This window comes from Equus caballus, chromosome 23 (genome assembly GCF_041296265.1).
Source record: "Equus caballus isolate H_3958 breed thoroughbred chromosome 23, TB-T2T, whole genome shotgun sequence".
Lineage (NCBI taxonomy): Eukaryota > Metazoa > Chordata > Mammalia > Perissodactyla > Equidae > Equus > Equus caballus.
In genome coordinates, this window is record NC_091706.1 from 62,266,541 (window position 1) to 62,292,891 (window position 26,351).

Sequence of the window (26,351 nt, forward strand, 5' to 3'; positions counted from 1 at the left end):
GACTTGCCTGGGCAGTTGCTCAAACTGAAGTGTATGAAGCACTTAATTATTCCTTATCCCCATCATCCTTTATGACCACTATTGTAAAATTACAATGCAAAGTATGCGCTGGGGCATGGTTCATGAAGAATTTGCATCAGTCTGAGAAAGTGTCCTCCTTGTGATCACCAGGTCGGAATTTAGGGTTGAGAAGAGGAGAGGTAAATAAATCATGGTGGACAGTTGTTATATGCAAGAGCTATGCCGAGGCAGACATGCTAAAAGTCTGGTTCTATAATCGTGCTGGGATCAAGACCAGCCTCAGGATTGGTTTTAAGGATGCATGTTTCATAAAACCCTTATTTGCTCAGATAAGGAATCAGTTGCATTTTAAGTGCTGGCGATGTTGGTATCATCATTTGGTGATACCAAACACTGGTATGGGGTGATTATTAACATCAACCCATTCTTTAAAAGTTATCTATCAGACAAATTTTGCAAAAATCTGGGATATTTTAGGGGAAGTAGAGGTTGAGTATCTAGTCCTCACCTATATACCTTAGAGTGTGAAGACTGTTTTAAAATGAGATTTAATCCATTTGGTTAATCTAGGTCTTTGTATGAGTGTAAAATACTGTCACACGTGCTGCCTACTGGGAGGCAGCAGGGTGCAAGAGAGTGGGCCCTGGTGTCAAATGGGATGGTGATGCCTTTCTCACAGAGTTGCTGCGGGACCCTATTAGACAACATGGGCAAGGTGGCTGGCACCCACAGGCACTCAGCACGTGTCACCAGGCTGCAGTGCCCGTGGAGTGATGGAGCACTCCAGGCGTAATGCACACCACTGCCCTTCTTCTGAACTTCCGTCTCTGCTCAGACCTCCTGAGCTCCAGGCCCACCTGTGCTGCTGCCTGCTGGGCATCTTCATCCCAGATTCACCGTATCTAAAGCCAACATCCTATTCCCGTTCCGGTCATTGGCTCTGCCAGTTTGCCCAGATGAGGAACACAGGAGCTATCCTAGACCTCTCCATCCTCCCCAGCCACCCTCAGTCCCTTCTACTTTCCTAACGCTCCCTGGGGTTTACTGCCTCCACCCTCTTTTTCTGACCTGTAATAGCACCATAACCTGCCTCCCTGACACCAGTCTAGCATCCTTCCCCTGAGTCAGCCTCCACCCCGACCTGAGTGATCTCTGAAAATCAAATGAGGTCTTGAAGATTCCAGCTTAGAATCCTTTCATGGTGCCAAGTGGTTCAAGGTGGATCTATCCTTGTCTTCAGGATAGATCGGAACCTTTCTGTGGACCACGTTGAGGCAGCGTCCCACATGCCACAACTAGAAGGACCCACCACGAAGAATATACAACTATGTACTTGGGGGCTTTGGGGAGAAAAAGGAAAAAAATAAAATCTTAAAAAAAAAAAAAAAGAGCTACAAGTGCCCGCCCCCTCCACTCCTCCTGCTCCCGAGACCTAGATGCAGTTGGATTGGCTGAGGTCTCCGCAGGTGTCATTTTTGAAGCTCCACCAGAGACAGTGGGTTGCGGCAGGGCGGGGGACCCCCATTCCCAGAAAAGGCTGAGGACTGACCTCGATGAGGAGAGGCTGAGGTTGGGAGAAGGGGCCGGGCAGGATGCCTGGTTGTGAGGAGCTCTGCCCGGCGTCTTTACTTTCCAGCCAACGTTTCGTGGCCCCACGATGGCTTTCTTTTCTCAGTGGCTCTCTGGAATTACAGTTCTGAAGTTCACCTAGACTTTTCTGTGAAACTCCACTTAGATTAGCCCACGTTGAGACCAAAAAATAAAAATGACTATGTCAGTGCTTTTGAGTTTGTGCTACTGCAGTTAATTTAAAATGAGCTTAAAGGATGTGTCGCGTGAGCCTTTCTCCTTTGGGAATTGCATGTGACATTGTGCCATCTTGGACAGCGAGGCTAGAACTGGAGCCTTAAAGAATCAGGGCTTTACTTCCTGGCCAGAAAGTAAAGAGCAGGGCCTGTCAGTCAGACCATGCAGGGGCCAGGGCCTCATCCCCAATCCTTTGGCAGTGACTGTGTGCATCTGCCGAGTGAGTCATGGTGATTTTTGTGATACATCCTGGAAATGCCCAGGGTTACTTAATAATGAAGTTCAGGGAAAGAATAGGGTTCGTTTTCAGGCAGTAGCCACTTTTTAGAAGCAATCTAATATTTCCACATTACGAGTTAATTTCTTACCAAACTGACAAATTCTGATGTTGGAAGTCTATGACTTAGACCCAGTGGGAAGCTAAGAGAGTACTTTGTAGTTTGTCTGTAGTCCAAATTCCTACAGGGGCTGACTCTGCTATCTCCCCACCTCGTCTCCTCCTTTTTTGTCCTCACTCACTCTGCTGTGCCTCCTTGCCTTCCTCAGACCCACCTCAGGGCCTTTGCACATGACTTTACCCCTCCTCCAGATTGTAAGCAACTTATCTCCTCACTTCCTCCAAGGCTCTGCTCAAGTGGCTCCAGATCAATGAGGCCTTCTTTGACCTACCGACACCCTTCATGGTTCCAACACTCCCTACTGCCCCCATCCTGCTTTATCCACAGAGCTGGTCACTGTCTGATGTTCTGTTTGTATATTTATTTATTGTTTAATCTGTCTCCCTCCACTATTTCCCTCCATCCTCATGGAAGCACCATGAAGGCAGGGACTTTGTCAGTTTTGTTCCTGGTGTATCCCCAGGACTTCCTGTTTTAGGACCATGTAGACGGTTAACGTGAGCATGTGTTGAATAAATGAACGAATGAATCATAGAATTTTTTCACTCAGAAGGGACGTTTTAGACCATCGACTAACCTGATGTTACAGATTAGGAAACTGAGGCACAGGAAGGTTATGTAGCTTGTTCAAAATGAAATCAAATCACTTGAAAACTGTTACATCTCTTTTAAAAAATCTAGGAATATACGTGGAGCATTCTGGTCAGTTGTCCCGGACAAAACAGATGAATAAGTGAAAACACACTGATAATATAAAAATTTAGCAAAAAGAGACAAGTTTTGTGTGACAGCATAGCTTTTCATTTTATAGCATAAAGTGCACCTCTCATATAATTAGTACTGTAGGGGAGAAAGACATTTCCTCTCCCCAAATGGGGGTTCGCCTGGCCGGAGAACGAATTAAATTCACATGAGACAGAATAGCAAGAGAAAATTAAACAAAGCTTTATGAGGAACCATGGCCCGGGGCCTTTCTTCCCGAAGGAAGAAAGGGCACCAAAGAAGTGGGGTGCACAGAGTGGTTATATACCCCCAAACGGGGTTTTTCACATGTGATTGAAATGTCCCTCCCACAAGAGTCACAAGATTGCCCTGTCAGCACAGTGCTTGATGGACACAGCAGGTAATGGTCTGCTATCTCGGTGGGTGTAGCAGGAGGCAAGTCTATCATCTGGAGCTGAGTGGTCACAGGTGAGCGCAGCAATCAGTTCCTAGCCTAAGGAAAGATGCTTAATCCTTAAAGAAATGCCAAAGTTGGGAGGGGGAGGGAAGTCAGTTACAGGAGGTTACCAGACAAGCACAATAAAATGCAGATTTAAGTCCTTGCCTTTGGGATTGATTAAGAGTTTTTGGAGAGAAGGTCATCTCCTTTCTTCTTCCTGGTACAGAGAGGGAGGCACCTTTTACAGATAGAGATTTATCTTGCAAATGTAAACGTGTCCTAACAAAGGGCAAGTTCCATTCCTCAGAGCCTCCTTCCCTGTCCCGGTTTATCAAAAGCAATCAGCCTCAAATAATCCTGATGCCAAAGAGACATATCTTGGGGTGGCCATTTCCAGGTCCCCGCAGTACTCAAGGAAAATGTGTTGATGGATTTGGTTAAATTGTTATAAAGCCACTCTTTTCTCCAAGACTCTCCTGCACTACTCTTTTTCTTTTTCATTCTCTCCCAAAATAAACAATTGCTCTTATGGCCTCTCCTACAAAATTCTTTTGGTTACAAATATTGCATTTAAGAGATTTTTGTGTTGTTTTAAATTACTTTTATGAAACAGCTTAGAGGATCAAAGAGGTGACGTGGTCTCTGGGAAAATTCAGAAATATTTAATTATTCCAGATTCCCAGATGCATCTGCATCAAATAAAGCAGAGAACTGATATTTCTGGCTCCCTGTTTTGTGCAAGAACCAAGTGGAGAAGCCATGGCGGTTTGCTGGCCTGGACGGTCCTGACCTCGGTCTTGTTTATGCTTACATAGACATCTCTGGAATCTCATTTTTGAGAAAAAGTTGTTTACAAGTAGCATGCAGAATAGATACACAACGGTCAGTTTGGGAGTGGGACCCATTACTTTCTCTTTAAACAGAAAAAAGGTGACATGTAGCTGATCTAACCAGGTGAACTCTAGAGATGTGCTGACATTGCTTTGACTAGGGAGCTGGAAGCAACGAAAATTCAGGACAGGTGTATTTAGGAAAGTGAGAGAAGAGAGGAAGAGAGCTGGATAAACCACAGGAAATACAGAAGAAACCTCTTTCTGTTGTTGGTATAGATTTAAACAATCCACTCTTGTGTGTTTTTAGCTCTCCTAAATACATAGTTGGGAGCATGTGTTGTCTGTACTTCAGACCGTAGAGCGGCAGTTCTCAAGTTGTCACCTGAAAGCTCCTTCAGACTCTACAGGCTCTCCTGGAAACTGACAGGCACACTCCCCACCCCGCCCCACCCCCCACAAACCACTTCTGTCCTCCCCACCCCATCGCCAGTGGGAGTTCTGTGGCTCAGGGTTACTCCTCTCCTCTGCTCCTTCCTACTGGAGCGGGGAAATCCTGTGGTTGGTTTTAAGGTCCATTCATTTCTATGCCTCTTTCTCTATCCTAAGACAACCTAAGAGGATTCAATTCTGACAGCAGAAGGAGCTAAATCTTGGTCTATATGCTCCAAAGGCTAGAGGGAGACCTGAAGAGGTGACTCTTATTTTATCTGACCATTGGCATTTAGCTAAAGTCATTGGACAACTCCCAACAGCTCTACCAGTCAGGCTGTGCCAAATAAGCATCTTCGTGTGGCATTGCCTGTCAGCTGAGAGTACAGGCCGAGACGGTCTTCCAGCAGCAGTGATGGGTTAGCGGTGTCCTGCCCTACCCTGTACACGGTCACCTTCACAAAGCTCATCTGCAAGATTGCTGCCTGGGCTTGCAGGTTCCCTCCAGGTTACAGATAGCAAAGCTCACTGACCCTAGTGGGGATTTGCTCAGGAGTTAAGCTCATCGGTCACTTACCTGCAATCAAACTAGATTTGCAATGCGCCCAAGCATGGGTTCTGATTGCAGAGCAGGTTGTAGGGCTGACTTCATGTGAAAAGGAGGCTTGCAGACTGCAAATCTCAGGATGAGACAGAGGCCAGGGCAGTCCTTGCCTCTGCGGGGTTACAGAGCTGAGTCTCAGCCACATTAATAGCACAGTCAAGTCCTTCGGAGATGAGAACATTTGGTCACCAGAGGCCATCTTAGTGTCACTCAGTTTGGCCTCTCTGGCAGGCAGACAATTTACAAAAGAAGAAATTGAGGTGTCTAACAGACAGATGGAAAAGTATTTACCTTCACTAGCAATTAAAGAGATGCCCAAGATTAGCTTTTTAATCTCTCGATTGAGCAAATGGTAAAACAAATTATGTTGCCTGGTGTAGGCACCTCCATTCGCCGCTTCAGAAAAGGGTCATAAAACCGGTTCAGCCTGTCCCGGGCGGTCTGGTGATGGGAAACGAAATGGAGATATGCAAATTCTTCCACCCAGCTGTCCTCCTTCTAGGAACTGAAAGCTAAGAATTTATTTTAAGGAAATGGATTAAGGATCTACTCAAAGAAGTGTGTACAAAAGATTGCAGCGTTGTCTGAATGTTAATACTTGGAAACAACCCAAGTATTTTAATAGTAAGAGATTTAAGTAAATTATTATGTATCTCAATGATAGATTTTTTATGGTTAGGTAAAAGTGATATAAAATATCACGGTGGCCCTATAAAGATGTTTGTGGTCTATTGCTGACTGAAGAAAGCGATTTGCAAAACAATGTGAGATCTAATCCATTTTTTTTAAGAAATCCAAATACATTTAAAAGCCACGTTACAGGCAGCTGCAAACCATGCTATTTCAGATGACTGGTGTTTTCTTCCTTTTGTTCGCCTGCGTTTTCTAAGGCTCCTACACTGAGCACCTGCTTCTTAGTGTAATATTCTCACCGCCGAAGATGTGGTTCAGCTATAAGTTTGGTATCCTGCTGGGACTGCGGGGGGTGTGGGGGAGAAGTGTGAGCAAAGACTCACAGGAAGTGGGGTGAGTGAGGAAGAAGGCTGGAGGGTGGTGAGAAGGAGCGGGTCCAGCTTGAATTGACGTGTTTGGTTGGTGTAAGCTACGGAGCTGTCCGTCTAAAGTTAAATATGAACCATCTCTTCAGAACCATCTCACGTCATTGGTGGATAATGAAGGACGTATTTTGGGAGCAAAGTGGGTTTATCTAAAGAGTAATAGTCACAAATTTACTTTTAAATAAATCCTCATCAGATATTATTAAAGAAAGAACTGTGCATTGTAGTTCCAGGAAGGTCTTTCAAAAGACTTTGCCAAAAATGTCAAGTTCTCGTTTTATAGAGACACTGTTGCTTCCCATAGGGAATATCCTCTATCGATACTTATGTACGAATTGAAAATGATTTCTCCAACTTTTTAAAAAGTAAGTAATAAATGAATGTGTGCTTACAGAAAATAGAATATGGATTCAATTCAGAGGTATGTAACATAAAAAGTTAAAGCCCCCTCTTTATGCAATGTTTTCTTCTACTTAGGGACAATCATCGTTAACTTTATAGCATTCTTTTTTGTATTCATTTGCGTATACAGTGGGGTGTGTGTGTATGAATGAATTTACACTAATAGTCTTGAAGTTTTTTGACTTAGATTCTAGTATATATATTATTCTGCAACTTTTTCTATTTCACTTATATCACTGAATGTGAGTCTTTGCTCACATTTCTTATGTTAGATCTGAGTAAAGAATTGTATGTTTGATATTTATAGTGATAAAATTGATTTAGCTTTACTCCTCTGCCTCTCTTGGAATAAACTAGTCACCCAGGGCAGATTGTTAAAACTTAACCGTAAGTTGTTTTCCCAAAGTTTAGCTGTTACTCAGTTCTCTGGAATTCTGAACTACCTGGAAGTTTCAGTAAATGATTATAGAACTAACTCACAAAAACACTAAAAGTGTTTTCATATTCTTTGCATAAATACCCAGAAATGGAATAGCTGGATCATATGGTTTTTTTATTTTTAATGTTTTGATAAATCTACGTACTGTTTTCCGTAGTGGCTGCATCAGTTTGCATTCCCACCAGCAGTGTATGAGGGTTCCCTTTTCTCTACATCCTCTCCAACACTTGCTATTTTTTGTCTTTTTATTAATAGCCATTCTGACAGGCATGAGGTGATATCTGATTGTAGTTTTGATTCGTATTTCCCTGATAGTTAATGATGTTGAAATCTTTTCATATGCCTGTTGGCCATCTGTATATCTTCTTTGGAAAAAATGTCTGTTCAGATCCTTTAGCCATTTTTTGATCTGGTTGTTCATTTTTATGTTGTCAAGTTGTATGAGTTCTTTGTATATTTTGGAAATTAACCCCTAATCTGATAGATGATTTGCAAATATTTTCTCCCAGTTGGTGGGTTGTCTTTTTCTTTTGTTGATGGTTTCCTTTGCTGTGCAGATGCTTTTCAGTTTAATGTAGTCCCCCTTGTTTATTTTTTCTTTTGTTTTACTTGCCTGAGGAGACGTGGTATTCAGAAAGATGCTGCTAAGACTGATGTCAAAGAGCATACTGCCTTTGTTTTCTTCTAGGAGTTTTGTGGTTTCAGGTCTTACATTCAAGTCTTTAATCCATTTTAAGTTAATTTTATGTATGGTGTAAGATAGTGGTCTACTTTTTTTTGCACATGGCTGTCCAGCTTTCCCAACACTATTTATTGAAGAGACTTTTCTTTCTCCCTTGTATGTTCTTGGCTCACTTGTCAAAGATTAGCTGTTCACAGATGTGTGGTTTTACAATGCAGTCTATACGGAGGCAAAAATGATATTTATATGATATTTAAATATTTAAAATATAATGATGTAACACCTGAAATTGATACAATGTTATAAAACCAATGTGACCTCAGTAAAATAATTGAGTCAAAAAATAAAAAAAGAAGTGCCAGAAGACGGTGATATGCTTAAGTGGGACTTTTTCAACTCTACTTTTGAAGGATTTTAAGCATTTTTTTTTCCCCTTGCTGGAAATTTTACTTTTCATTGGAGGGAGAATCAGCTGTATTTTCTTCCTGGTTCACCACCAACACGTCCTGTGACCCCAAGCAGTCAGTCACTTTCTTTTTCAGGGCCTCTGTTTCCTCAGCCGGGAATGCTACATGATCTCTAAGTTTTTGCAGAAGGCTCAACACTCTCTGATTCTGGCTCATTGCTGCCTTAGCATCGAAGGTCAAGGTGTCCCGAGGGCGTGGTGATGGGGTAATGCCGCGTGCAGTGTATGTACACGTGAAGGTGCCTCTCCAGGTCTCCTGTAGAGCTCCTCAATTGAGGCCAAAGGTCACTTGGCAGCAAGACTGTTTGTGGTTGCGGGAGAACCCCAGCTCTGAACTCCTCCACCTTTTCGCTGGGAGCATGGTTCATTTGTTAAATCTGATCTGCCTGCCTGTCCCTAATAGTTGGTATTTTTAGTGATTTATTTTAAAAATCTAGTGTTCAGCACTCCTTCCCCACCCCCTCTCTTCCATGCACAAAGTGTACCTATGGGGATCATGACATTATACAAGTCACCCAGCTGGTATTTCAGGACGGGTTAGCTTTGAAAGACACTGTTTCTCTACCAAATAACTCTCTTGACTTTCAGAATGTGAATTAGGTGCGGTGAAGGGTTCCAGATACAGTACAAGTGTCTCTATTTGGATTCCTTTTGTGCAAGAGCTGTTCACATGTCCTACTGGATGAAGAAGGGGACACAGAGAAGGGTCCACGGAGAAGGGTCCACAGAGAAGGGTCCACAGTGCTAACATTCTGAAAGCAAGCATGCGGGAAGGACAGGTTCTGGGTGAGCTCCAACCGTGCTGCTCAGAGGATATCACTTCCCCTTCTTTCCTTCCTTTCTTTTTTTTTAAATTTCTTTTCCTTTTTCCTTTTCCTTTGCCTCCATGTAGAACTATCTTATTCTGTGGAACAGAAAAGGCAGCACGTGGACATATTTCCGTGTATACTAACTCTTCCCCCTTCCAAAAAAGAAAAAACTAGGATAATACTCCACCCTCTCATAAAAAGCCCACACTGACTCTCTCTGCTTGTTGCTCTCTTTTATTAGTATTGAATGGGGGTAGATAAAAGAGAAAAAAGGCAGGAACGAAGCAGCGGGAAGGGAGCATGGGGGTCAAGACAGGGAATTGAAACAGTGGGGTCTGGGGGAGTAGGCAGGGCTCCCTGGGCCGTTGGTGGGGTTCCCAGACAAAACCCAGGTCTTGGGATGATTTTGGAGTCTGCAGGACCCATGGTGATACTCAAGGTTTGGCAATGGGGTAGGATTCTGGCCAGAGTAGGGCAGACCTGGGAAGCATTCACAATGCCTCAATTCTGCTTTGCATCTGGACTGTTCTGAAGCACCCTCCTTGGGACGCAGTTGTTTTTGGCTTTCTCTTGAGAAGACCAAAGCACTGGTAACTCCTGAAAGGGAGTTTGAGACAAGAGCGACAGTCCGAGTGAACCTTGGAGTGGCTCAATTTCCAGAGCCTTCCAGGCTTTCTATGGAGGGGCTGTTTCCCAACTCCCAAGCAAAACCAGTACTGATTGCCAAAACACAGCTGCTGTTGCTTTCCAGTGACCTGTGGTTCAGTAACAAGTGGCAGGGGACATGTGACAGTCAATGCCTGGCTCCCACCCAGGTGCAGAGTGACCCATGGAGAGAAGTAACAGCAACTCCAGTATTCAGAGCTGAGTCTTACACAAGGATTTCTCATATGCCTGAGTCTCCTCCAGCTTTTACTATCTCTGGGGGTCGGTGGTGACCTCCAGCCAGCATCATCTTCAGAAAGACGTTGCTGCACATGGAGAGACGGGCGTGGGGCAGGTGGAAAGAGCTAGAATTCAACATCCAGCTGCACCTCTTACCAGCTGTATGCCCTTAGGCAAGTTTTCCCATCCCTCTGAGCTGCAGTTTCCTTAGATGTCAGATGGGAATAATGATAGGCTTTGCCTTGGGGCGAGAGTTGCCAGAGTTAGGAGAAGATGGTATCGAGCTCTTGGCATGGTCTGGTACTCAGTAATTAGTAACTGGTTCCTCTTTCCTCTGACTTCTACAAGTAGAATTTGCTTCATTATCTAGTGACATTAGACAGTTACCTGGTCCCCAAGGGCAGGGGAGGCACACAGTAGAGCTTTCCATCAGCATTTTCTACGGGAGCCACATTGGTCACTAGATCCATCCTGAAATACCAGCTGGATTTGTAGGGTGGTGGGCATTGTGGGAGGCTTCCGAAATGATGTCCAGGGCATTTGTGAGCTATGGAGAAGTAAACTGACACATTTCCTGCTCCCCGCATAACGGCAAATATGGGTACAAGTTGCAAGTGGCTTAGCCATAGAATTTTGGCAAACTTGGGGCACCTAGCTGCTTTAGGGCCTGACACAGAGATCGGGATGATTCAGAGACTGAAGACTTTCTTTTGGGGGGGCGAGAGGGGTAAGGAAGATTAGCCTTGAGCTAACATCTGTGCCAGTGCCAATCTTCCCCTATTTTGTACGTGGGATGCCTGCACAGCATGGCTGATGAGTGGAGTAGGTCCACACCCAGGATCCGCACCCATGAACCCCGGGCCACCGAAGCAGAGCGTGCAGAACTTTAAGCACTCGACCACAGGCCAGCCCTGACTTAAGACTTTTTAAAGATGTCAATGAGCCGCCTTGCCCCGTTCTGCAAAGGCGTCCCACCACCTCCCCTGGCTGCAGAGAATCTGAACTGTCCTACAGCCTGTTAGGAGCCACTTCAGCTGATCCATTTTCCAGGCAGGCTGAACAGCCGTTTTCCTGTTGAGTTGCTACGGTTGGGGTTGGAAAAGTGAATTGTAGGGGCAGTGGCATCGGTGACAAACCAAAGGGAGAGTAACATTGTTGCCTTTTAAATTTACATCCTCTTCAGAATTCCAGGCAGTGGGATTGTTAGTCTCATCTTCTGAGCCACAGGTCTGTAAACTTCTCCTTCTGCAGGCAGGCGGGCATGTTTCTTACTAGACGGTGTGTTTCTAGGTTTCTCCTCCTGACTGGCCCCTTCTTGAGTAGAGATGAATGACAGGTCTCTTGGATTTGTGTGGCACTCCATCATATGTGCAGTCTCCCCTCAAAAACTAAAGCTACAGTCTCCAACCCCCTCCCCCCGCAGCAGTCCTGACGTCCTTCAACCCTCCGCACCTGGAGTTCAGTTGGGCTCCTTCTCCCCTTTCACGATCCCCTGTTCACTCAGCAGCCATTTGCTCTACATTTCGTCTCCTCAGCCTGTAAGCCGTCTACCTCTTCTTTTCTGTTTCAGCTTCCTCCATCCCATTGCCCTCTCTGGTTCCCTCTCCGCTGCTCCCTTTCCGTGCTTTCCTACCTGAGTTTTCTCTCTCTGGTTACCCTGCCGTTCCTCCAGTTCGAAGCATCCGCCAGGCGAGGTTGGACACAAATGGGAAGCTGGTGGTCCACCGGTCAGATAGGGCCCCCCGGCGTGTTCAGCTTGGCCATCATGCTGCATACCCACACAGTGGTTTAGAAAAATTTAGTTAGCAACATTTATAAATCACCCAGACGTTCATATAGAAATCCAGACGACCAGCCTCGCCTGAAAAGCCAGATGACCTATTTGCACCGCTGGGTGGGCATTCCCGCGTGCAGCCCACGGCTGGAGCCAGTGGCCCTGCCCCTTAGACAGCAAACGCTGCTCAGGCCGCTGCTCCCTGTGCAGCCTGCTTACCTTGTCTGGTCCCTTCCTGACCCGCGGAGGCATTTTGGTTGTGATTCCCTCCCCTTTCAGACGTGCACCTTCCAGAGTGATGCGGGGTCGGTGAGCCGAAGAGTCGAAAGAAAGATTTCTTGGACTCTCAAGGTCTGGCAGTAGTGCTCTTTTATTTAGAGAATAGTATGGAATAGCATGGGGACAGGACCCATGGGCAGTCAGAGCTGCTGCTGCAATGTGTTGAGGGTCAGGGCTAAATTTATAAGGCATGGGTACGTGATTTATTTTTACTGGAAAAAGAAAAGATGATGTAAAAAGTCATTAAATGGTTTCAGTGCAGATGGGGTCTGGTTATTGTGTGGTCATATAACTTGAGATATGAATCTGGTCATATAGATCGGCATGTAGGCCAGGATGCCGTGGGCTTCTCTACCTAGGGCAGCCTTGATCCACATCACAGAGTACCTCACTGCCCCCTGAATTAGGAGGCATGAGTTCCTCACCCAGCGCTCCACAGTGTCCAGCAATAATTCTCAAACCGGACAAGCGTTAGAAACCCCTGGGAGATTACAGACTGTGATCCCTGCCACCTCCCCAGTCGATTCTGCCTCAGCAGCTCAGGGGTGAGGCTCAGGAATCTGTATTTTTAACGAGAGATCCCGAGTAATTCTAGTGCAAGTGGTCTAGAGCACGTGCTTTTGTAAACACAGTTACGGTGTGTTCCCCTGCCCCTTGCTAGCCTTTTTTCAGTTTCAGTTCCAGAATTTCTAGAGAAGGAAGTCGATTGGCCCAGATTGGGTCAGATTCCTTCCCTCTCCACCACCAGTCCCCGAGCGACTCGGGGAAAAGCAGGTCCCAGCAGCAAGGGCGGCGGGCAGACAGCCTCACCTGCCTCTGTGTTCTCCTGTGCCCCTTACAGGTGTCTGGCTTGTCCTGCTGCCTGCCACATGGGTCACTCCAGGAAGGCGGGGGCTGCTTCTGAATCGACGCCTCTCCCCAGAGCCACCCAGCACTGCAGAGCGGATGTACAAATATCTATTTCTTTTAAACTTTTAACCAGCTTTCAAAAGGTTATATGTGTACGTGTTTAAAAATGCAAACAACATGGAAGGATGCACAATGAGATCTGAGTCTTCCTCCCAGTCTTGACTTCGAGTCCCCTTTCTGTCCCTCTTTAAGGAACCAGTCCTTTTTGTGTCTTGGTGAAGATAAGATACTGGCCATCTGTGGAGACAAGGCCCACTGTAACTTTTTATCCCACAAACCCCCAAAATATGTTGAATATTTAAATATTTACTCAGAAATGCCCTGGATGAAGTAGAGAGAAGTTGTTATTCTTACCTAAAAGTTAAGACTTTGGGGGAAGGATTGATTAACGGATTTTTGCTCAAGGGGTCGGACTTGAGAGCTGGTCTTCTGACCCCACTGCACTGTGTTTTTCTCTCAGTTGTGGTAGTGAAGTTGTTTGAAATCGCTGTTTATCTGTGTGGTGCAGGCCAGGAACAGTGTTCTGCCTGTTCACCGCTTGTAATTTATGAAAAGATTCACAAGAAGTCCTGCCCAGAGCTGTGGGAGAGGGTCCCCTCCAGACTTATCTGGGGAGTTTGGGCCTTTATGCCGACACAAGGTACCTGAAAGATGTGAACACACCATTGCTACATGTGCGAAAGTGAATCAGGAAGACTTCTCACTCACACAGTTATTTAAAATGGTGCACAGACTGTTACAACAGAAAACAGCTGCTTTCAGGTCCCCCTTCCAGAGTCCACGTTTTACACAATTTCCTAATGTCGCCTGCTATGGACCTCCTACCTCCCATCAAGCAAGATGTGAGTCCAGCTCACAGGTCTGTTCCTATATTCAGGATTTACCATGACACACATCCTTCCTTTCCCTTCTTCCTACATCTCATCAGTAGAAGAATGCTGGAAAGTTGTCAGAAATAAGACAAAAGAAATTTGAGATTTTATGCTTTCTTGAGAGGTAAATTCTCACTTTCACAGTGGCTTCACAGGAGCCCATTTTATTCGCTAAGAATATCATTCTTGTATTCAAGATATTTGAATCCCCTACTTTGAAATTGGAGGAGTGCCATAATTGTGAAAGAGGGAAAACGCTTACCAGAATAAATGAGGTCCAGGTTTGAGAGTAGAAATTAAATGTTCTCTTTCCTTTTCAGAGACACGAGGCCAGCGGGAATCATGAGCAACCCATTTGCACACCTTGCTGAACCCTTGGATCCTGCACAACCAGAAAAGAAATTCTTCAACTTGAATAAATTGAAGGATTCAAGATATGGTAGGCACATGGCTCTATGCTGTACTGGCTCTGACAGCAACTGGCATCTCACTTGCTTGATAATTAAGCCATGTAATTAACTAGCCTGTAGGAGAGTTGGAAGAGGAAGTGGTCGAGAAGGGCTGAATGGTCTTGGATTAAGCACACAAACACACCAACTCACACACACCCACCTTTCTTACACTGCTCATTTTTAAGTAGATAATAATGATCATATTCGTGTAACATTCGTATAACACTTTATAGTATAGAGAGTGTTTGTACATATGTATTATATCATTTAATCTACATAACAACCATATGAGGTCATGTTTATAAAATGTAAGAAGTCAGGAGGAAGCAGAGGTCCACAGAGGAGCAAAGACATGAGAAAATAATGACCACGTGGGAGGCAGAAGAGGATGAAAACACATCTTTTTATTCCAAATCCTATGCTTTTCTACTTTTGTACTCTTATCTTTTCCAGATAATATTGGTGAATAATTTTCAAATTTCAGGATGGAACATTTCTTTTATAAATAAACAAAATACTTTTTATGAATTACCATTGTTTTACCCTAGAAACCCCAGTTACCAGTGGCCATACTAGATGGAACTTTGGTTTTTATTTCCTTTGGAAGATGTACATGACTTTGATCTTCATTACAATAATTATAAAGGAGTTACTTTCTCATTTCTCAAACACTAGTTTTTGTATAAAGTAGTGTGTGTGTGTATGTTACTTGGTAACACATAATACAGCAGCTATCTGGACTGATTTCTTTCATGATGTCTTAAGGAAAGCTCTGCAACAGGAATCCAAGGCAAGGCACCCATTCGTTATGAAAGCATTAACTGTGGTATTTTACTTTTGCCCAGTCTGTGGGTACTTTCTAGAACTGAATGTCTCTAAACCCATTCAGTATCCTTATATTTTAAACTGTTGAGATCAGTTTAAGTTTACCCTCTTTCCCTGTTGGAAGACTAGTCTCATGCCTAGTATCAAGTTCACGTAGACTGGCTTTAAAGAGCTCTTATAATCAAGTGCCTTATGGTTTTTGTTTGTCTTGTTACGCTTTCTCCTTTACTCCTAGGACGCTTACCGTTTTCTATCAGAGTTCTCCTGGAGGCAGCCGTTCGGAACTGTGATCAATTTTTGGTGAAGAAAAATGACATTGAAAATATCCTAGATTGGAATGTCACGCAGCACAAGAACATAGAAGTACCATTCAAGCCTGCCCGCGTCATCCTGCAGGACTTTACGTGAGCCTGACATCACTTCACTCTCCTTTTCACTGCCTCCCCTCTCAGCCTTTAAAGAAAGCACAACACACACCATGACTGTATCGTTTATCACCCAATATCCAGACACTTTTGAAAACAAAAGAGAGCTCGTATCCTTGGCAGCAAGAGATTGCCTCAGACAAATCCACATTTTCCAATGGCAAAGGCCATTGTCTTTGGTCTTGAAGATCCTGGTTCTGAGTACCCTAGCTCAAGCTGAAAGAAACAGCACAGAGTGGAGCTATCACAGAATCTTTTCTCCCCAAGTCCTATCACCCAAGGAGCCAGATTTCAAACAGCTGTCGTCAGAAGGTAGCTGTGTTGTCCCCTGCGGGGAGAAGATGCGTAGTTCACAAGGCCTGACCTGTCACCATTAAGCCTCAGCTTACATCCTGCTCTTCCCAGGAATCTTTGCTCCATCACAGCCTCTTTTTTTGAGACACAAACTTTCCGCTTTAAAATGTAATTTTATTCCTTCTAGAGACCAAACTTCATTTTTCTTGAGGAAGATCACCTAATTTTATCCTCTAATATAATGAAAAGGAAGTCTTCACTTAATATGAATTTGATTCACAGCCTACTTTTCTAAGTTATATCATAAAAAACTAACTTAAATTTTCTCTGAAGTTGAAGGTGTCACCCATCTGTCACCTGCAGGTCTTTGTCACCTCACTCTGTGGTGGGAAATAGTCATAGCAAGAAAATGCTCCAGAGTTTTTAAGTGCCAGCTTTCCCACAGTATCTCTATTTAGACCCTATTCATTATTAAGTTTTGGGTTTTGGGGGGGGTTTTTTTTCTTGGTTTTTGGTTTTTTTCGTGAGGGAGATTTCCTCTGAGCTAACATCTGTTGCCAATCTTCCTCTTTTTTGCTTGAGGAAGATTGTCTCTGAGCTAACATCTGTGCTCTGTTTTATATGTGGGACACAGCATGGCTTGATGAGCAGTGTGTAGGTCCATGCCCAGCATCTGAACCAGTGAACCTTGGGCCACAGAAGTAGGGTGCGCAAACTTAACCACTATGCCACCAGGCCGGCCTCTTGTTAACTTTAATGCAGTGATGAAGATGCGTACAAAGAAACCACTCAGTCATGGCACTTACTGCCTACATGATGTCTGCTCAGGGAAATGTGCTTAGAAACATTCACTTGTCTAAGTCATCCATTCTTAGCTCCACTGATGAGACAGTCCCATTGCCAATATCAGCAATGGAGGCAAAAGCTAAACATTTCAGTTACACGTGTTTAACAGATTTGTTTTCTGCTCAATTCTCTCTTTTCTTAGGGGTGTGCCAGCTGTGGTAGACTTTGCTGCCATGCGTGATGCTGTGAAAAAGTTAGGAGGAGACCCAGAGAAAATAAACCCTGTCTGTCCTGCTGATCTTGTGATTGATCATTCCATCCAGGTTGATTTCAACAGAAGGTGAGAGATTAAGATGAATACCTGGCTTTTTTGCTTTGTGCAAAATCTTGGAGTACAAGTCTTTTGTGTGTGTGTGTACGTAGCTAAATAAAAGAGGAAAATCTTTAAAAGCTATATTCAGGAAAACTCAAACTTAATATATATTTTCCAGTGAAGACTTTTTTGGGTCGGGGCGGTGAACTTTTAAAACAGTTTTTTTTTATTTTTTTTTTTACTTCTTGGGCGGGAGCAACCTGTGTTTAAATCTCGCTTGAAGTCTGGGTGAAAAACACATAAATTTTTGCCGTGAGAGCTTGTCAAGACAAATATGTGTTTGACTTTGAAAGAGTTTGGGGTTTTTTTAACTCCTGGAGCCTTATTCCTTTTTTGATCCCCAGTAACCATTTCATGTCTAGCTAACTCTTCGTCTCCATGTGGGTTTCCATATTGCCTATCCCTTTTTTTCCCTTGCTCCTTCTTCTGTTGTTTACAGTATCTGCTTCTCTTTTCCTGCCAAAATCCTACCAATAACTCTAAAATCTTAGAGACAGTCGACAATAAAAATTTATCTCTTACACATCTACAAGTTGGTTGGGAGGTCGACTGATCTAGGCTGAGGGCAGTCAGTGCCACAGTGGCTGGGGTAACTGTTTACACTGCCCTGCTCATCCACTGGGCAGCTGGCACACCTCCGGTCCAGGTGTGTTTCTTTTGGGGCTCAGGCTGAAGGAGAAAGCAGCTATCTAGTGATTACAGAGGCCCAAGAGGGCAAGAGGGCCATCTCTCTTGAGGCCTAGAACAGGACTGGCATAGGATCACTTCCGTTCACAATGATATTAATCAAAGCAAAGTCACACAGTCAAACAAACTGTCAGGGGACAGGGAGGGCACTCCGTCTCTTATAGAAGTGACTGCAAGGTTACACACAGGGTTTGGATACAGGGAGGGTAACAAGGTCCTGCTAGGAGGCTGGAGTCTTAATCTAGAAGCATAACTAAGTAAAGTTATCATCAACTATCAGTGGAGAAACAAATAACTGTTCTGCACACAGTGCTGGGGAAATTAATTGTTTGGTGGAGGGAGCAGTTCATATGAATTGAAGCATTCATATTATACAAATTGAATCATCAAAAAATTTAGAAGAGGGCCCAGCCTGGTGGCATAATGATCAAGTTCGTGCACTCTGCTTTGGTGGTTCACGGTTTGCAGGTTCAACTCCCAGGCACAGACCTATCACCACTTGTCAAGCCATGCTATGGTGGCATCCCACGTAATATAGAGGAAGATTGGCACAGATGTTAGCTCAGCTACAATCTTCCTCAAGCAAAAAGATGAAGATTGGCAACAGATGTTAGCTCAGGGCCAATCTTCCTCACACACACACAAAAAAATTTAGAAGAAAATTTAAGTATATTTGTGTCAAATGTCTTGATGAGAAAGACCTTGCTAAATTCAGAAGCAATGAATGAAGCAAAAAGGAAAAAAAAAAAATCGATAGATTTAATGACTTCAAAATTGACAGGAAATAACTTGAAAAGTATTTGCAATAAATATGGCAAAGGGTTAATATCCTTAAGATATAAAGAGTGTGTATAATCTATTTAGAAATATAGTGAGACCCAGCAGATAAATGGACAGAGGAAGTGGGCATTTCACAATAAACAGAAATACAAATAGTAAACAATATATAAAGCCTTTTCAGCCTCACAAGTAATGAAAAAGTGAATTAAATCCTTGAGATGCCATTTTCTCTTATCAAGAGAGTTAAGATTAGAAAGTAAACATTACTAATGCTAGAGGTGTTGTGAGGGGGACACTTTTGCACACTGCTGATTGCACTGCAAATTAGAAATGGTGAAAGCAGTAGATATTAAGAACTTTAGGGGGCTGGCTCCGTGGCCGAGTGGTTAAGTTCACGTGCTCCGCTGCGGAGGCCCAGGGTTCAGATCCTGGGCGCGGACATGGCACCGCTTGTCAGGCCACGTTGAGGCAGCGTCCCACATCCCACAACTAGAAGGACCTGCAACTAAGATATACAACTATGTACCAGTGGGGGGGGCGGGGGGGGGGGGGTTGGGAAATAAAGCAGAAAAAGAAAAAGAAAAAAAAAAGATTGGCAACAGATGTTAGCCCAGGTGCCAATCTTTAAAAAAAAAAAAAAAAAGAACTTTAGAAAGTGCTGTAGCCTTTGTCCCGGAATTTCCACTTGTAAGTACACCCTTTAATAGATATCTATAGATATCTGAGATTCAGAAAAGCTTAATGACTAAAGAGTGTTCTTTAAAGTATTATTTATAATAATGAAAACTTAGAAGCATTCTAAATGTCCAAGAAAGGAGAATGATTTATTAAATTATGGTACATCCTTAAAGGGCATTATTAGGAACCTTTACAGTTATATTGTTGATGTCCTTAGTAACCCTTGGAGCACGCTCGTGTCATAGCTCGGTGAGTGGCTCTAAGTTACATAGACCGAGTGACCTCAGCAGGTGAAAAGTCAGGCAGAGACTGAAGGATTGGAAAGAGAGGCACCAGACTGCCAAGTGATCGTCTCTGGGATTGTAACTGTCCTTTATTTTTAGAAGAAGAAGCTATTGTTTTTATAATAAGTCATTTAGGAATATGAAACAAACCATTCAAAGGGGAAAAATCCTTTATTTGCTTCCTTGGGGATTTAAATGGGTTCCATACAGCCTCAAGGGAAATGTAGAAACTAGTCTTTCTCAAATTAATGTCACCAGTATCCAAACCGGGTAAATTCAGGGTAACAAGAAGTCGGCTTTGTCCCCTGAGTTGACGGTTCTTGGACAAACAGACCGGATATTTGCCGGCTCTTCCCTTTCCTTGGGACTCTAAACCTTTCCTTAGGCAACGTGTCTGTTTTTTCCTCCTTAAATCACATGAGCTCAATTTAACGTTTTGGTTTCAAAGAGAAGAGTTAAAAATATATACACAAAATGTTATCCTGTTTGAGAATAAGGATAGTTCCTAAAGTTGCACTTCAGAAGTAAGAAAAGCAGCCTCGCAAAATCATGGGCGACTTTATCTTTCTTGGACACGCTCGTTGTCGTTGATAATTTGCCTCCATTTCTCTGGCCCGGGAGGCGGAAGTATTGGTGGAGACAGAATTGTAATTGTTTCAATGTCGAAAGTCTTTTGAGTCAAAATTCAAAGACCTCCTAACAATTAAGCAGTTAAATGAATCTAGGTCATCACCAAGTTCACTGTGATTTTTTTTCCCCTCTTTAAACCTTGACATCCGTCAACTCTGGTTTCAGTTTTTTATGGACCTTTTTCATTACACTGTAGCACTGAAAATATTGTTATGAAAATAGCAAAGTCCAGAGGTGAACTTTCATCCAAGTTGATATCCAGATCTCGCAGGCACTTTTTTTCTCTTTTTTGTAATTAAAGAGAACACTTTTGTTAGAAGTGTTTTCGTTGGTGGTGTTTTGTTTTTATTTCTTGAGTTTCGTTTCGCAATTTGACCTCCCAGTCTCTTTCCTCATTTTTGTAAGGAATTACATGTGATATGTCTCAACTTTTGTGAAACTCTGTGCGGTAGGCTTATTTCCAGCTGTTTCCAGAAATGAACTGGGAAAATTGGGGAAGGAGTGGTGGGATGATAAATTGTCTCAGTTAAAGTATTCCCAAGCTCTTTGTCTGGTGTGAATAATATTAATTGGCCTCGCACCATCTCTAGGAAATGAGGATATAACTAATGCATTATTGTAATGTTTACAAAGTTATCTCAGAAATAACCTTTTCTTTTTATCCCAACAAGAATATCATAATGATTTTTGACCAGGTTTCATGAGTGTGAAAACTATCTCCTCTGTAAATACCGTTTGTAACTTTCTGGAGTACCATTAAATGTAACACTCAGAAACTTTGAACTATGTCCAAATCTGAATTCAAATTATGTAACTAAGGAGAAATTTCCTCTTTAGTCTGTGAGGCCATTCGCATTCAGAGACCTTATTAAAAGCTCACCAGATTGGGTCAATTTAGGAAAGTTCTAAGTGGTGGAAAAATCCAAATTCTAAGTCTGTTTATTCATTCCAATATCTAGAACTAAGTCAGTTGAGCCCAGGTTGGCATAAAGGATGTTTTGTTTTAATGAGTAAATAGATTTTTACTCGAAATATAGGTATCTTAAAACAGACTACGCATTCCTGGCGTTTGCTTGTCCTGTGAATATGTTGTTTACATCAAACTGATGTTCCAGGGTTCTCTGGGGTAAATGTTCGCCTTCCAACCCTGCTTCTGCTCTGAGAAGCTCTGACATCTTCTGGTGCTGGAGGCAAGAGAACAAGGGGTAATGACTGGGAGTCCACAAATGCCCAGAGGAGAGGAGAAGAGATGGGGGCAACAGAGGCAGGGCTGCACATGATTAAGAATAGTATTCCAAGACACCTTCCTTTTCTTTTAAAATTAAATCCATTTAACAGATCTATTGTGTACCGGTATTTAAGAAACAGATTAGTTTCGAAGCCCAGAGAGTTAATGAACACAGCTTTCATGCGGTTGGTAAGTGGAGCACCCACAGAGAAAGAGGCACGTCATCCCGACTTGGAGCGCTGGAGGGTCCTTCGAGGAGAATCACTGGATCTCGGTCCTAAAGGGTGTTTACCAAAGAGAGAAGCGCTGGAAGAGGCATTCTACGTGGAGAGAATCGAGTGGGCAGAGGCTTGGGGAAAGTGGGGCTTGCGGACAGTCCGAGGGCAACAGTTTGGCTGAAGCCGACAGTTTGGACTGGAGGAGAAAAGAGGGCTTTATAGAGGAAGTTTGAGGTCAGAGTGAAGGACCTTGTTTTCTAAGACAAGGGATTTGTACTTTGTTTAGAAAATGGGAAGCCCTTGGTGGACTCAAGATGGGTCACGATGATCTGTATTGAAGAAAACTGATTCTGGTGACAGCACGAAAGACATGTTGAATAGACTGACAGAGAAACCAGCTACGAGGCTGTCTCTGGAATAGGTGCTTCGAGAGCTGTCGGTGCTGAGTGGCAGGAGAGGAGGTCATTAGGTGAGATATGGACAGACGGCGGTGAGGAAGAGATTTAGGAAGGAAAGTCACGCCTTAGGGTTTGACCTGTTGAGTTTGTGGTGCCGGAGGTGTTTCTGATGCAGAGGCCCAGGATCCGTTGGGAGTATGGATCTGGACCGGAAGAGGCAGGTGGGAACGGGAGGGAGGAGCCCTCAGTGTCTTGGTGAGAAGGCGGAGACGAGTACCTTGAGGAAGAGCTGCCTCGGGTCTGGAGGCTCTGCTCATGCGGGTCAGCCCTGCTCCACCAGAGCAGGCTCTCTCCTTTCTCTTTCTTCCTTTTGCTTTTCTCTAACACATAGACACATTCACAGACGTTCATTCTCCGCATCAGGGATGGGCAAATTTTCACTGTAAAGGGCCAATGGTAAATATTTTAGGCTTTGCTGGCCAGGTACTGTCTCTGTTCACGTACTCTTCTTTTTGTAAACTTTAAAAATTATCCTTTGCTCAAGGACCAGACATATACAGTTGTTGGGCCGGACGTGGTCCCTGAGCTCTAGGTTGTGCTTCCTGCTCTAAGGCACTCTCGGGAACCGATTCCACTAAAGCAGCTGACACTTGTCTTGGAGAATATTCACATCAAGAGGAAAAGGAAGAATGCAGCTTGGTGACTGACGGTGGTTTGTGTAGAGTAAATGGTCAATGCCTCTAGTCCTTTTCTGCCCAAGGATTGCCTACCCCTTTTTGTCTGGCAGACTCTCCCTCACCCTTCAGACTACGTTGCTGTCGTTTCCTTCTGGACAGTATCCCTGACTCCCTGGTCTGAGTTTGTGGCCCTTTGGTACCTCTTCTTCCCGTATCATGACATTCTTAGCATCACATGCTTGCTCCTCTGTCCTCTCCCCGGGCTCTGGGCTCCAGGTGGGAGGGCACACGCTGTTGCTCTTGTACCATTGTGTTCCCGGCAGGTGGCCCCAGGTGGTCTCTGTAGATCAAGGTAGAGGCTCCAGGCCCAGACAGACCTGGGTTCAGGTGACAAGCATCTGACCTTGGACAAGTTATCTCATCTTTCTGTGCCTCCACTTCCTCTTCTTTACATTGGGGTGACAGTAGTCCCTACGCGAGGGGTTGTTGTGGTGATTGAATGAGCTTGTGTGTGTAAAGCTTAGAGTCTGTGATGTGATCTTGCACTTTAGCTCCTGCTGTTATTATTATCGCAGAAGTGGCAGTTACTACCACAGCCCTCATTACTCCTACAGTTTCTGTCACTCCTGCTTCAGGGAGGCAGTATCTGTAGGGATTCGGAGCATCAACTCTGGAGTCAGACTGCCTGGGTTTCAGTTCCACTTCCACCATTTACAGCTGTGTGGTGCTGAGCAGGCTTCTCACCCTCTCTGGGTCTCAGCTTCCTCTTTTGAAAAATATGGATATTAGCTGCACCTAACTCGAAGGGTTGTTATGGAGACTAAATGAAAAAATAAATGTAAAGCCTTTAAAATAGTGTCTGGTTCCTAGTAACCTCAATGAGTGTTTAGTGTCAACTAATGAAGTCTACCTGGGTCTTAGCTGTTCATTTTACTATCTTTTCCTATGTTCACTCTGTCTGTGATACAGTTTGTAAGCACCTTCTGTGTGCTGAGCTGGCAGAGCTGTGACTATGACCTATTCCACCTAGCCTCAAAATAATGTAGTTCCATAATAAAAACTCTGGGAAAGCTTCTTTGTGCCCTGCATTGCCTGTGTCATTCCTGGTGGACTGAATGACCTGGAGTAAACCTCAGCATGTAATCTGGGCTTTGCAGTTATTCTTGGGTGGCACCAACCGCCTCATGAACCTCTGTCTGAAAGATAGGAGATTGTGGTTCTATAAATGCCCGTCCCTCTGGGCATCGCTGCTTCCCCATCTGCAACAGAAACAGATGAAAATGCCAGCCCAGACACGGCTGTGCTCAGAGGGGTGTTATGACAAGGTGTGGACGAGAAAGAAGAGCAGAATCAAGGGTTCTTTAAATGTCTCAGCTGCCGTCGCCGTCGGAAATGTCTTGAGTCTGTTCCTAAGAGTCAGACTTTACAATCAGTTTCGTTTTAACTTGAGTTCACTTAATGTTTTCTACCCACCATGTTTAAAGGCACTGTAGGAGTCACTTGATCCAAATAATCATTATTCTTTTTACTTTCACTAATTACCTCTCCTTTCCCGTGTGACGAATGCATAATACCACCCAGCAACCCTGCGGATGAAATTGCCATTTTGTTTACTCATCACCAATAAGTCTGACCAGTGACATTTTAAGCCTTAAAATTTATACATTTAGTTTTTCTCTCTGACAGGACAGACAGTTTACAGAAGAATCAAGACTTGGAATTTGAGAGAAATAGAGAACGATTTGAATTTTTAAAGGTATGGGCGGGGTTTGCTTCCCTTGGCTGGTTCTTTGCGGATGTGGAGTACGAGGGAGAGGTGCCAAGGAGATGGGCTGCGGACTGGTGTGCCAGGCATTCATAATGTTCTTCCCATTTCTCGATCCTAGTGGGGTTCTCAGGCTTTTCACAACATGCGGATTATTCCCCCTGGCTCAGGAATCATCCACCAGGTGAATCTGGAGTATTTGGCAAGAGTGGTATTTGACCAGGATGGCTATTATTACCCAGACAGCCTTGTGGGCACGGATTCACACACAACCATGATTGACGGTTTGGGCGTTCTCGGTTGGGGTGAGTGTTCTGCCAGGTTCCTATCGCATTTGCTGTCCTATGGCACGTACCTCAGTTTACTTTGATACCATTACGTCCCAGAAGCATGAACATGCGTGACCTCAAGTGTCGGAGGGCTATTTTTGTCTGTTACTGCTGTATTTGCGGTGCCCAGAAAAGTGCCTCATGCCTAGTAGGCGCTCAGTAATAATTTTTGAAAGAATGAACTGGAATAAGGGGTTAGGGACATTTAGAATAAATGAAAATCACCTGAGGTGTTTGTTAAAAATGGAGACTCCTGAACCGCACTCTCCATTTTGGTGTGGAATCGAGGGGATTTTGATACAGGTGTTTGGGGACCCACACTTTGAGAAACACTTGTTAAAAACTCTGTAGAGGGCAATAGAGAAAAGGTAACTGCTCTTTCTAGAAACATAACTCTGTCCTAATGAAACATGGTAACTGGTTTGATCACCCATTAATGACACTGAATCATGCCTGAGGACACACTGAGTAATAATGCAAGCGTTATTCTGTTGCACCATTGCTTGCAGGTGTGGGTGGTATCGAAGCAGAGGCTGTCATGCTGGGTCAGCCCATCAGCATGGTGCTTCCCCAGGTGATTGGCTACAGGCTGATGGGAAATCCCCACCCTCTGGTAACCTCCACGGACATCGTGCTCACCATTACCAAGGTAACGATGCGCAGCCTCCTCTGCCGTCTTGGAGAGTCATAGTGACAAACGGGGAGGAAATACATGAGGGAGTCCAGAAAAACATGATGATTTCCATGTGTTCTAGAAATGCTAGGAAACAGGATGTTGGTGACTTAAAAAGAGATAAGGGGACAGTTCTGTGGTTAAGTTTCAGATAATCATGTTCATTTGACTCTTCTGTGGCTGCATGTATCTTTTTCTTTAAAAAAAACTTTTGAAATTGTGAAATAGTTCAGATACGAAGACATTAAAATGATATTCACATGCCCACCACCTAGGCTTAACGGATGGTAACATTTTGCCGTATTTGCTTCAGAGCTCTCTCTGTATGTGTATTTTTTAAGAAATAAAATGTAGTATTTATGGCTAAAGCCATCCTCTCCATTCCTGGAAGTAATCACTCTCTCGAGGTTATAAGAATCATTCCCATGCGTGTGTTTATACTTTTTCTACATTTTTTCCACATGGTTCTTCTTGTTTGTAAATAGCAAACTCCTTCTATGAAGAATGTTTTTTTTTAATTCCCTTCTCTAAGTTACATTATTGTAACAGATGTTTCTCCAGGCTGAAAAATATTACTTTTGTTCTTTTTCTTTAGCTTTTGTAAGAAATGATCTTTTTTTGTAATGTGCTTGCTTTGCAAAAAGAAGGCAGCTTCATTTTGAAAGAATATCAGAGGGGCCAGCCCTGTGGGGTAGTGGTTAAGTTCGCACAGTCTGCTTTGGCAGCCTGGGGTTCGTGGGTTTGGATCCCAGGCACAGACCTACACACCACTCATCAAGCCATGCTGTGGCAGTGTCCCACATACAGAATAGAGGAAGATTGGCACAGATGTTAGCTCAGCAACAATCTTCCTCAAGCAAAAAGAGGAGGATTGGCAACAGATGTTAGCTCAGAGCCACTCTTCCTCACCAACATAAAAAACGAAAAGAATGTTAGAAAAGTGATGGTTTTTATTATCACAAACAATTTTTTCTGATTGTCTAGTTTGGAGGCTTGGGGTGTTTGGGATGGATACTATACC

General features: G+C 43.8%; 1 protein-coding gene across 9 annotated transcripts in view; it reads left to right on the plus strand.

Annotated features, from left to right (window-relative positions):
* Nucleotides 1-26,351, plus strand: part of ACO1 (aconitase 1) — a 60,219-nt gene that overhangs the window by 7,683 nt on the left and 26,185 nt on the right. For 3 of the 9 annotated variants that reach the window (XM_070248741.1, XM_023627457.2, XM_023627459.2), the window contains exons 3-9: nucleotides 12,889-12,994; nucleotides 14,149-14,267; nucleotides 15,341-15,509; nucleotides 16,813-16,950; nucleotides 24,250-24,319; nucleotides 24,450-24,633; nucleotides 25,167-25,306. In XM_070248741.1, the coding sequence (XP_070104842.1) occupies nucleotides 14,171-14,267; nucleotides 15,341-15,509; nucleotides 16,813-16,950; nucleotides 24,250-24,319; nucleotides 24,450-24,633; nucleotides 25,167-25,306 (798 nt within the window). In that variant the 5' untranslated portion in view covers nucleotides 12,889-12,994; nucleotides 14,149-14,170. Of the gene's footprint in view, nucleotides 1-8,852; nucleotides 9,087-12,888; nucleotides 13,049-14,148; nucleotides 14,268-15,340; nucleotides 15,510-16,812; nucleotides 16,951-24,249; nucleotides 24,320-24,449; nucleotides 24,634-25,166; nucleotides 25,307-26,351 lie in introns of those variants that run through there. The other 6 variants (XM_023627458.2, XM_070248739.1, XM_070248738.1 and 3 more) reach the window with 3 other exon arrangements.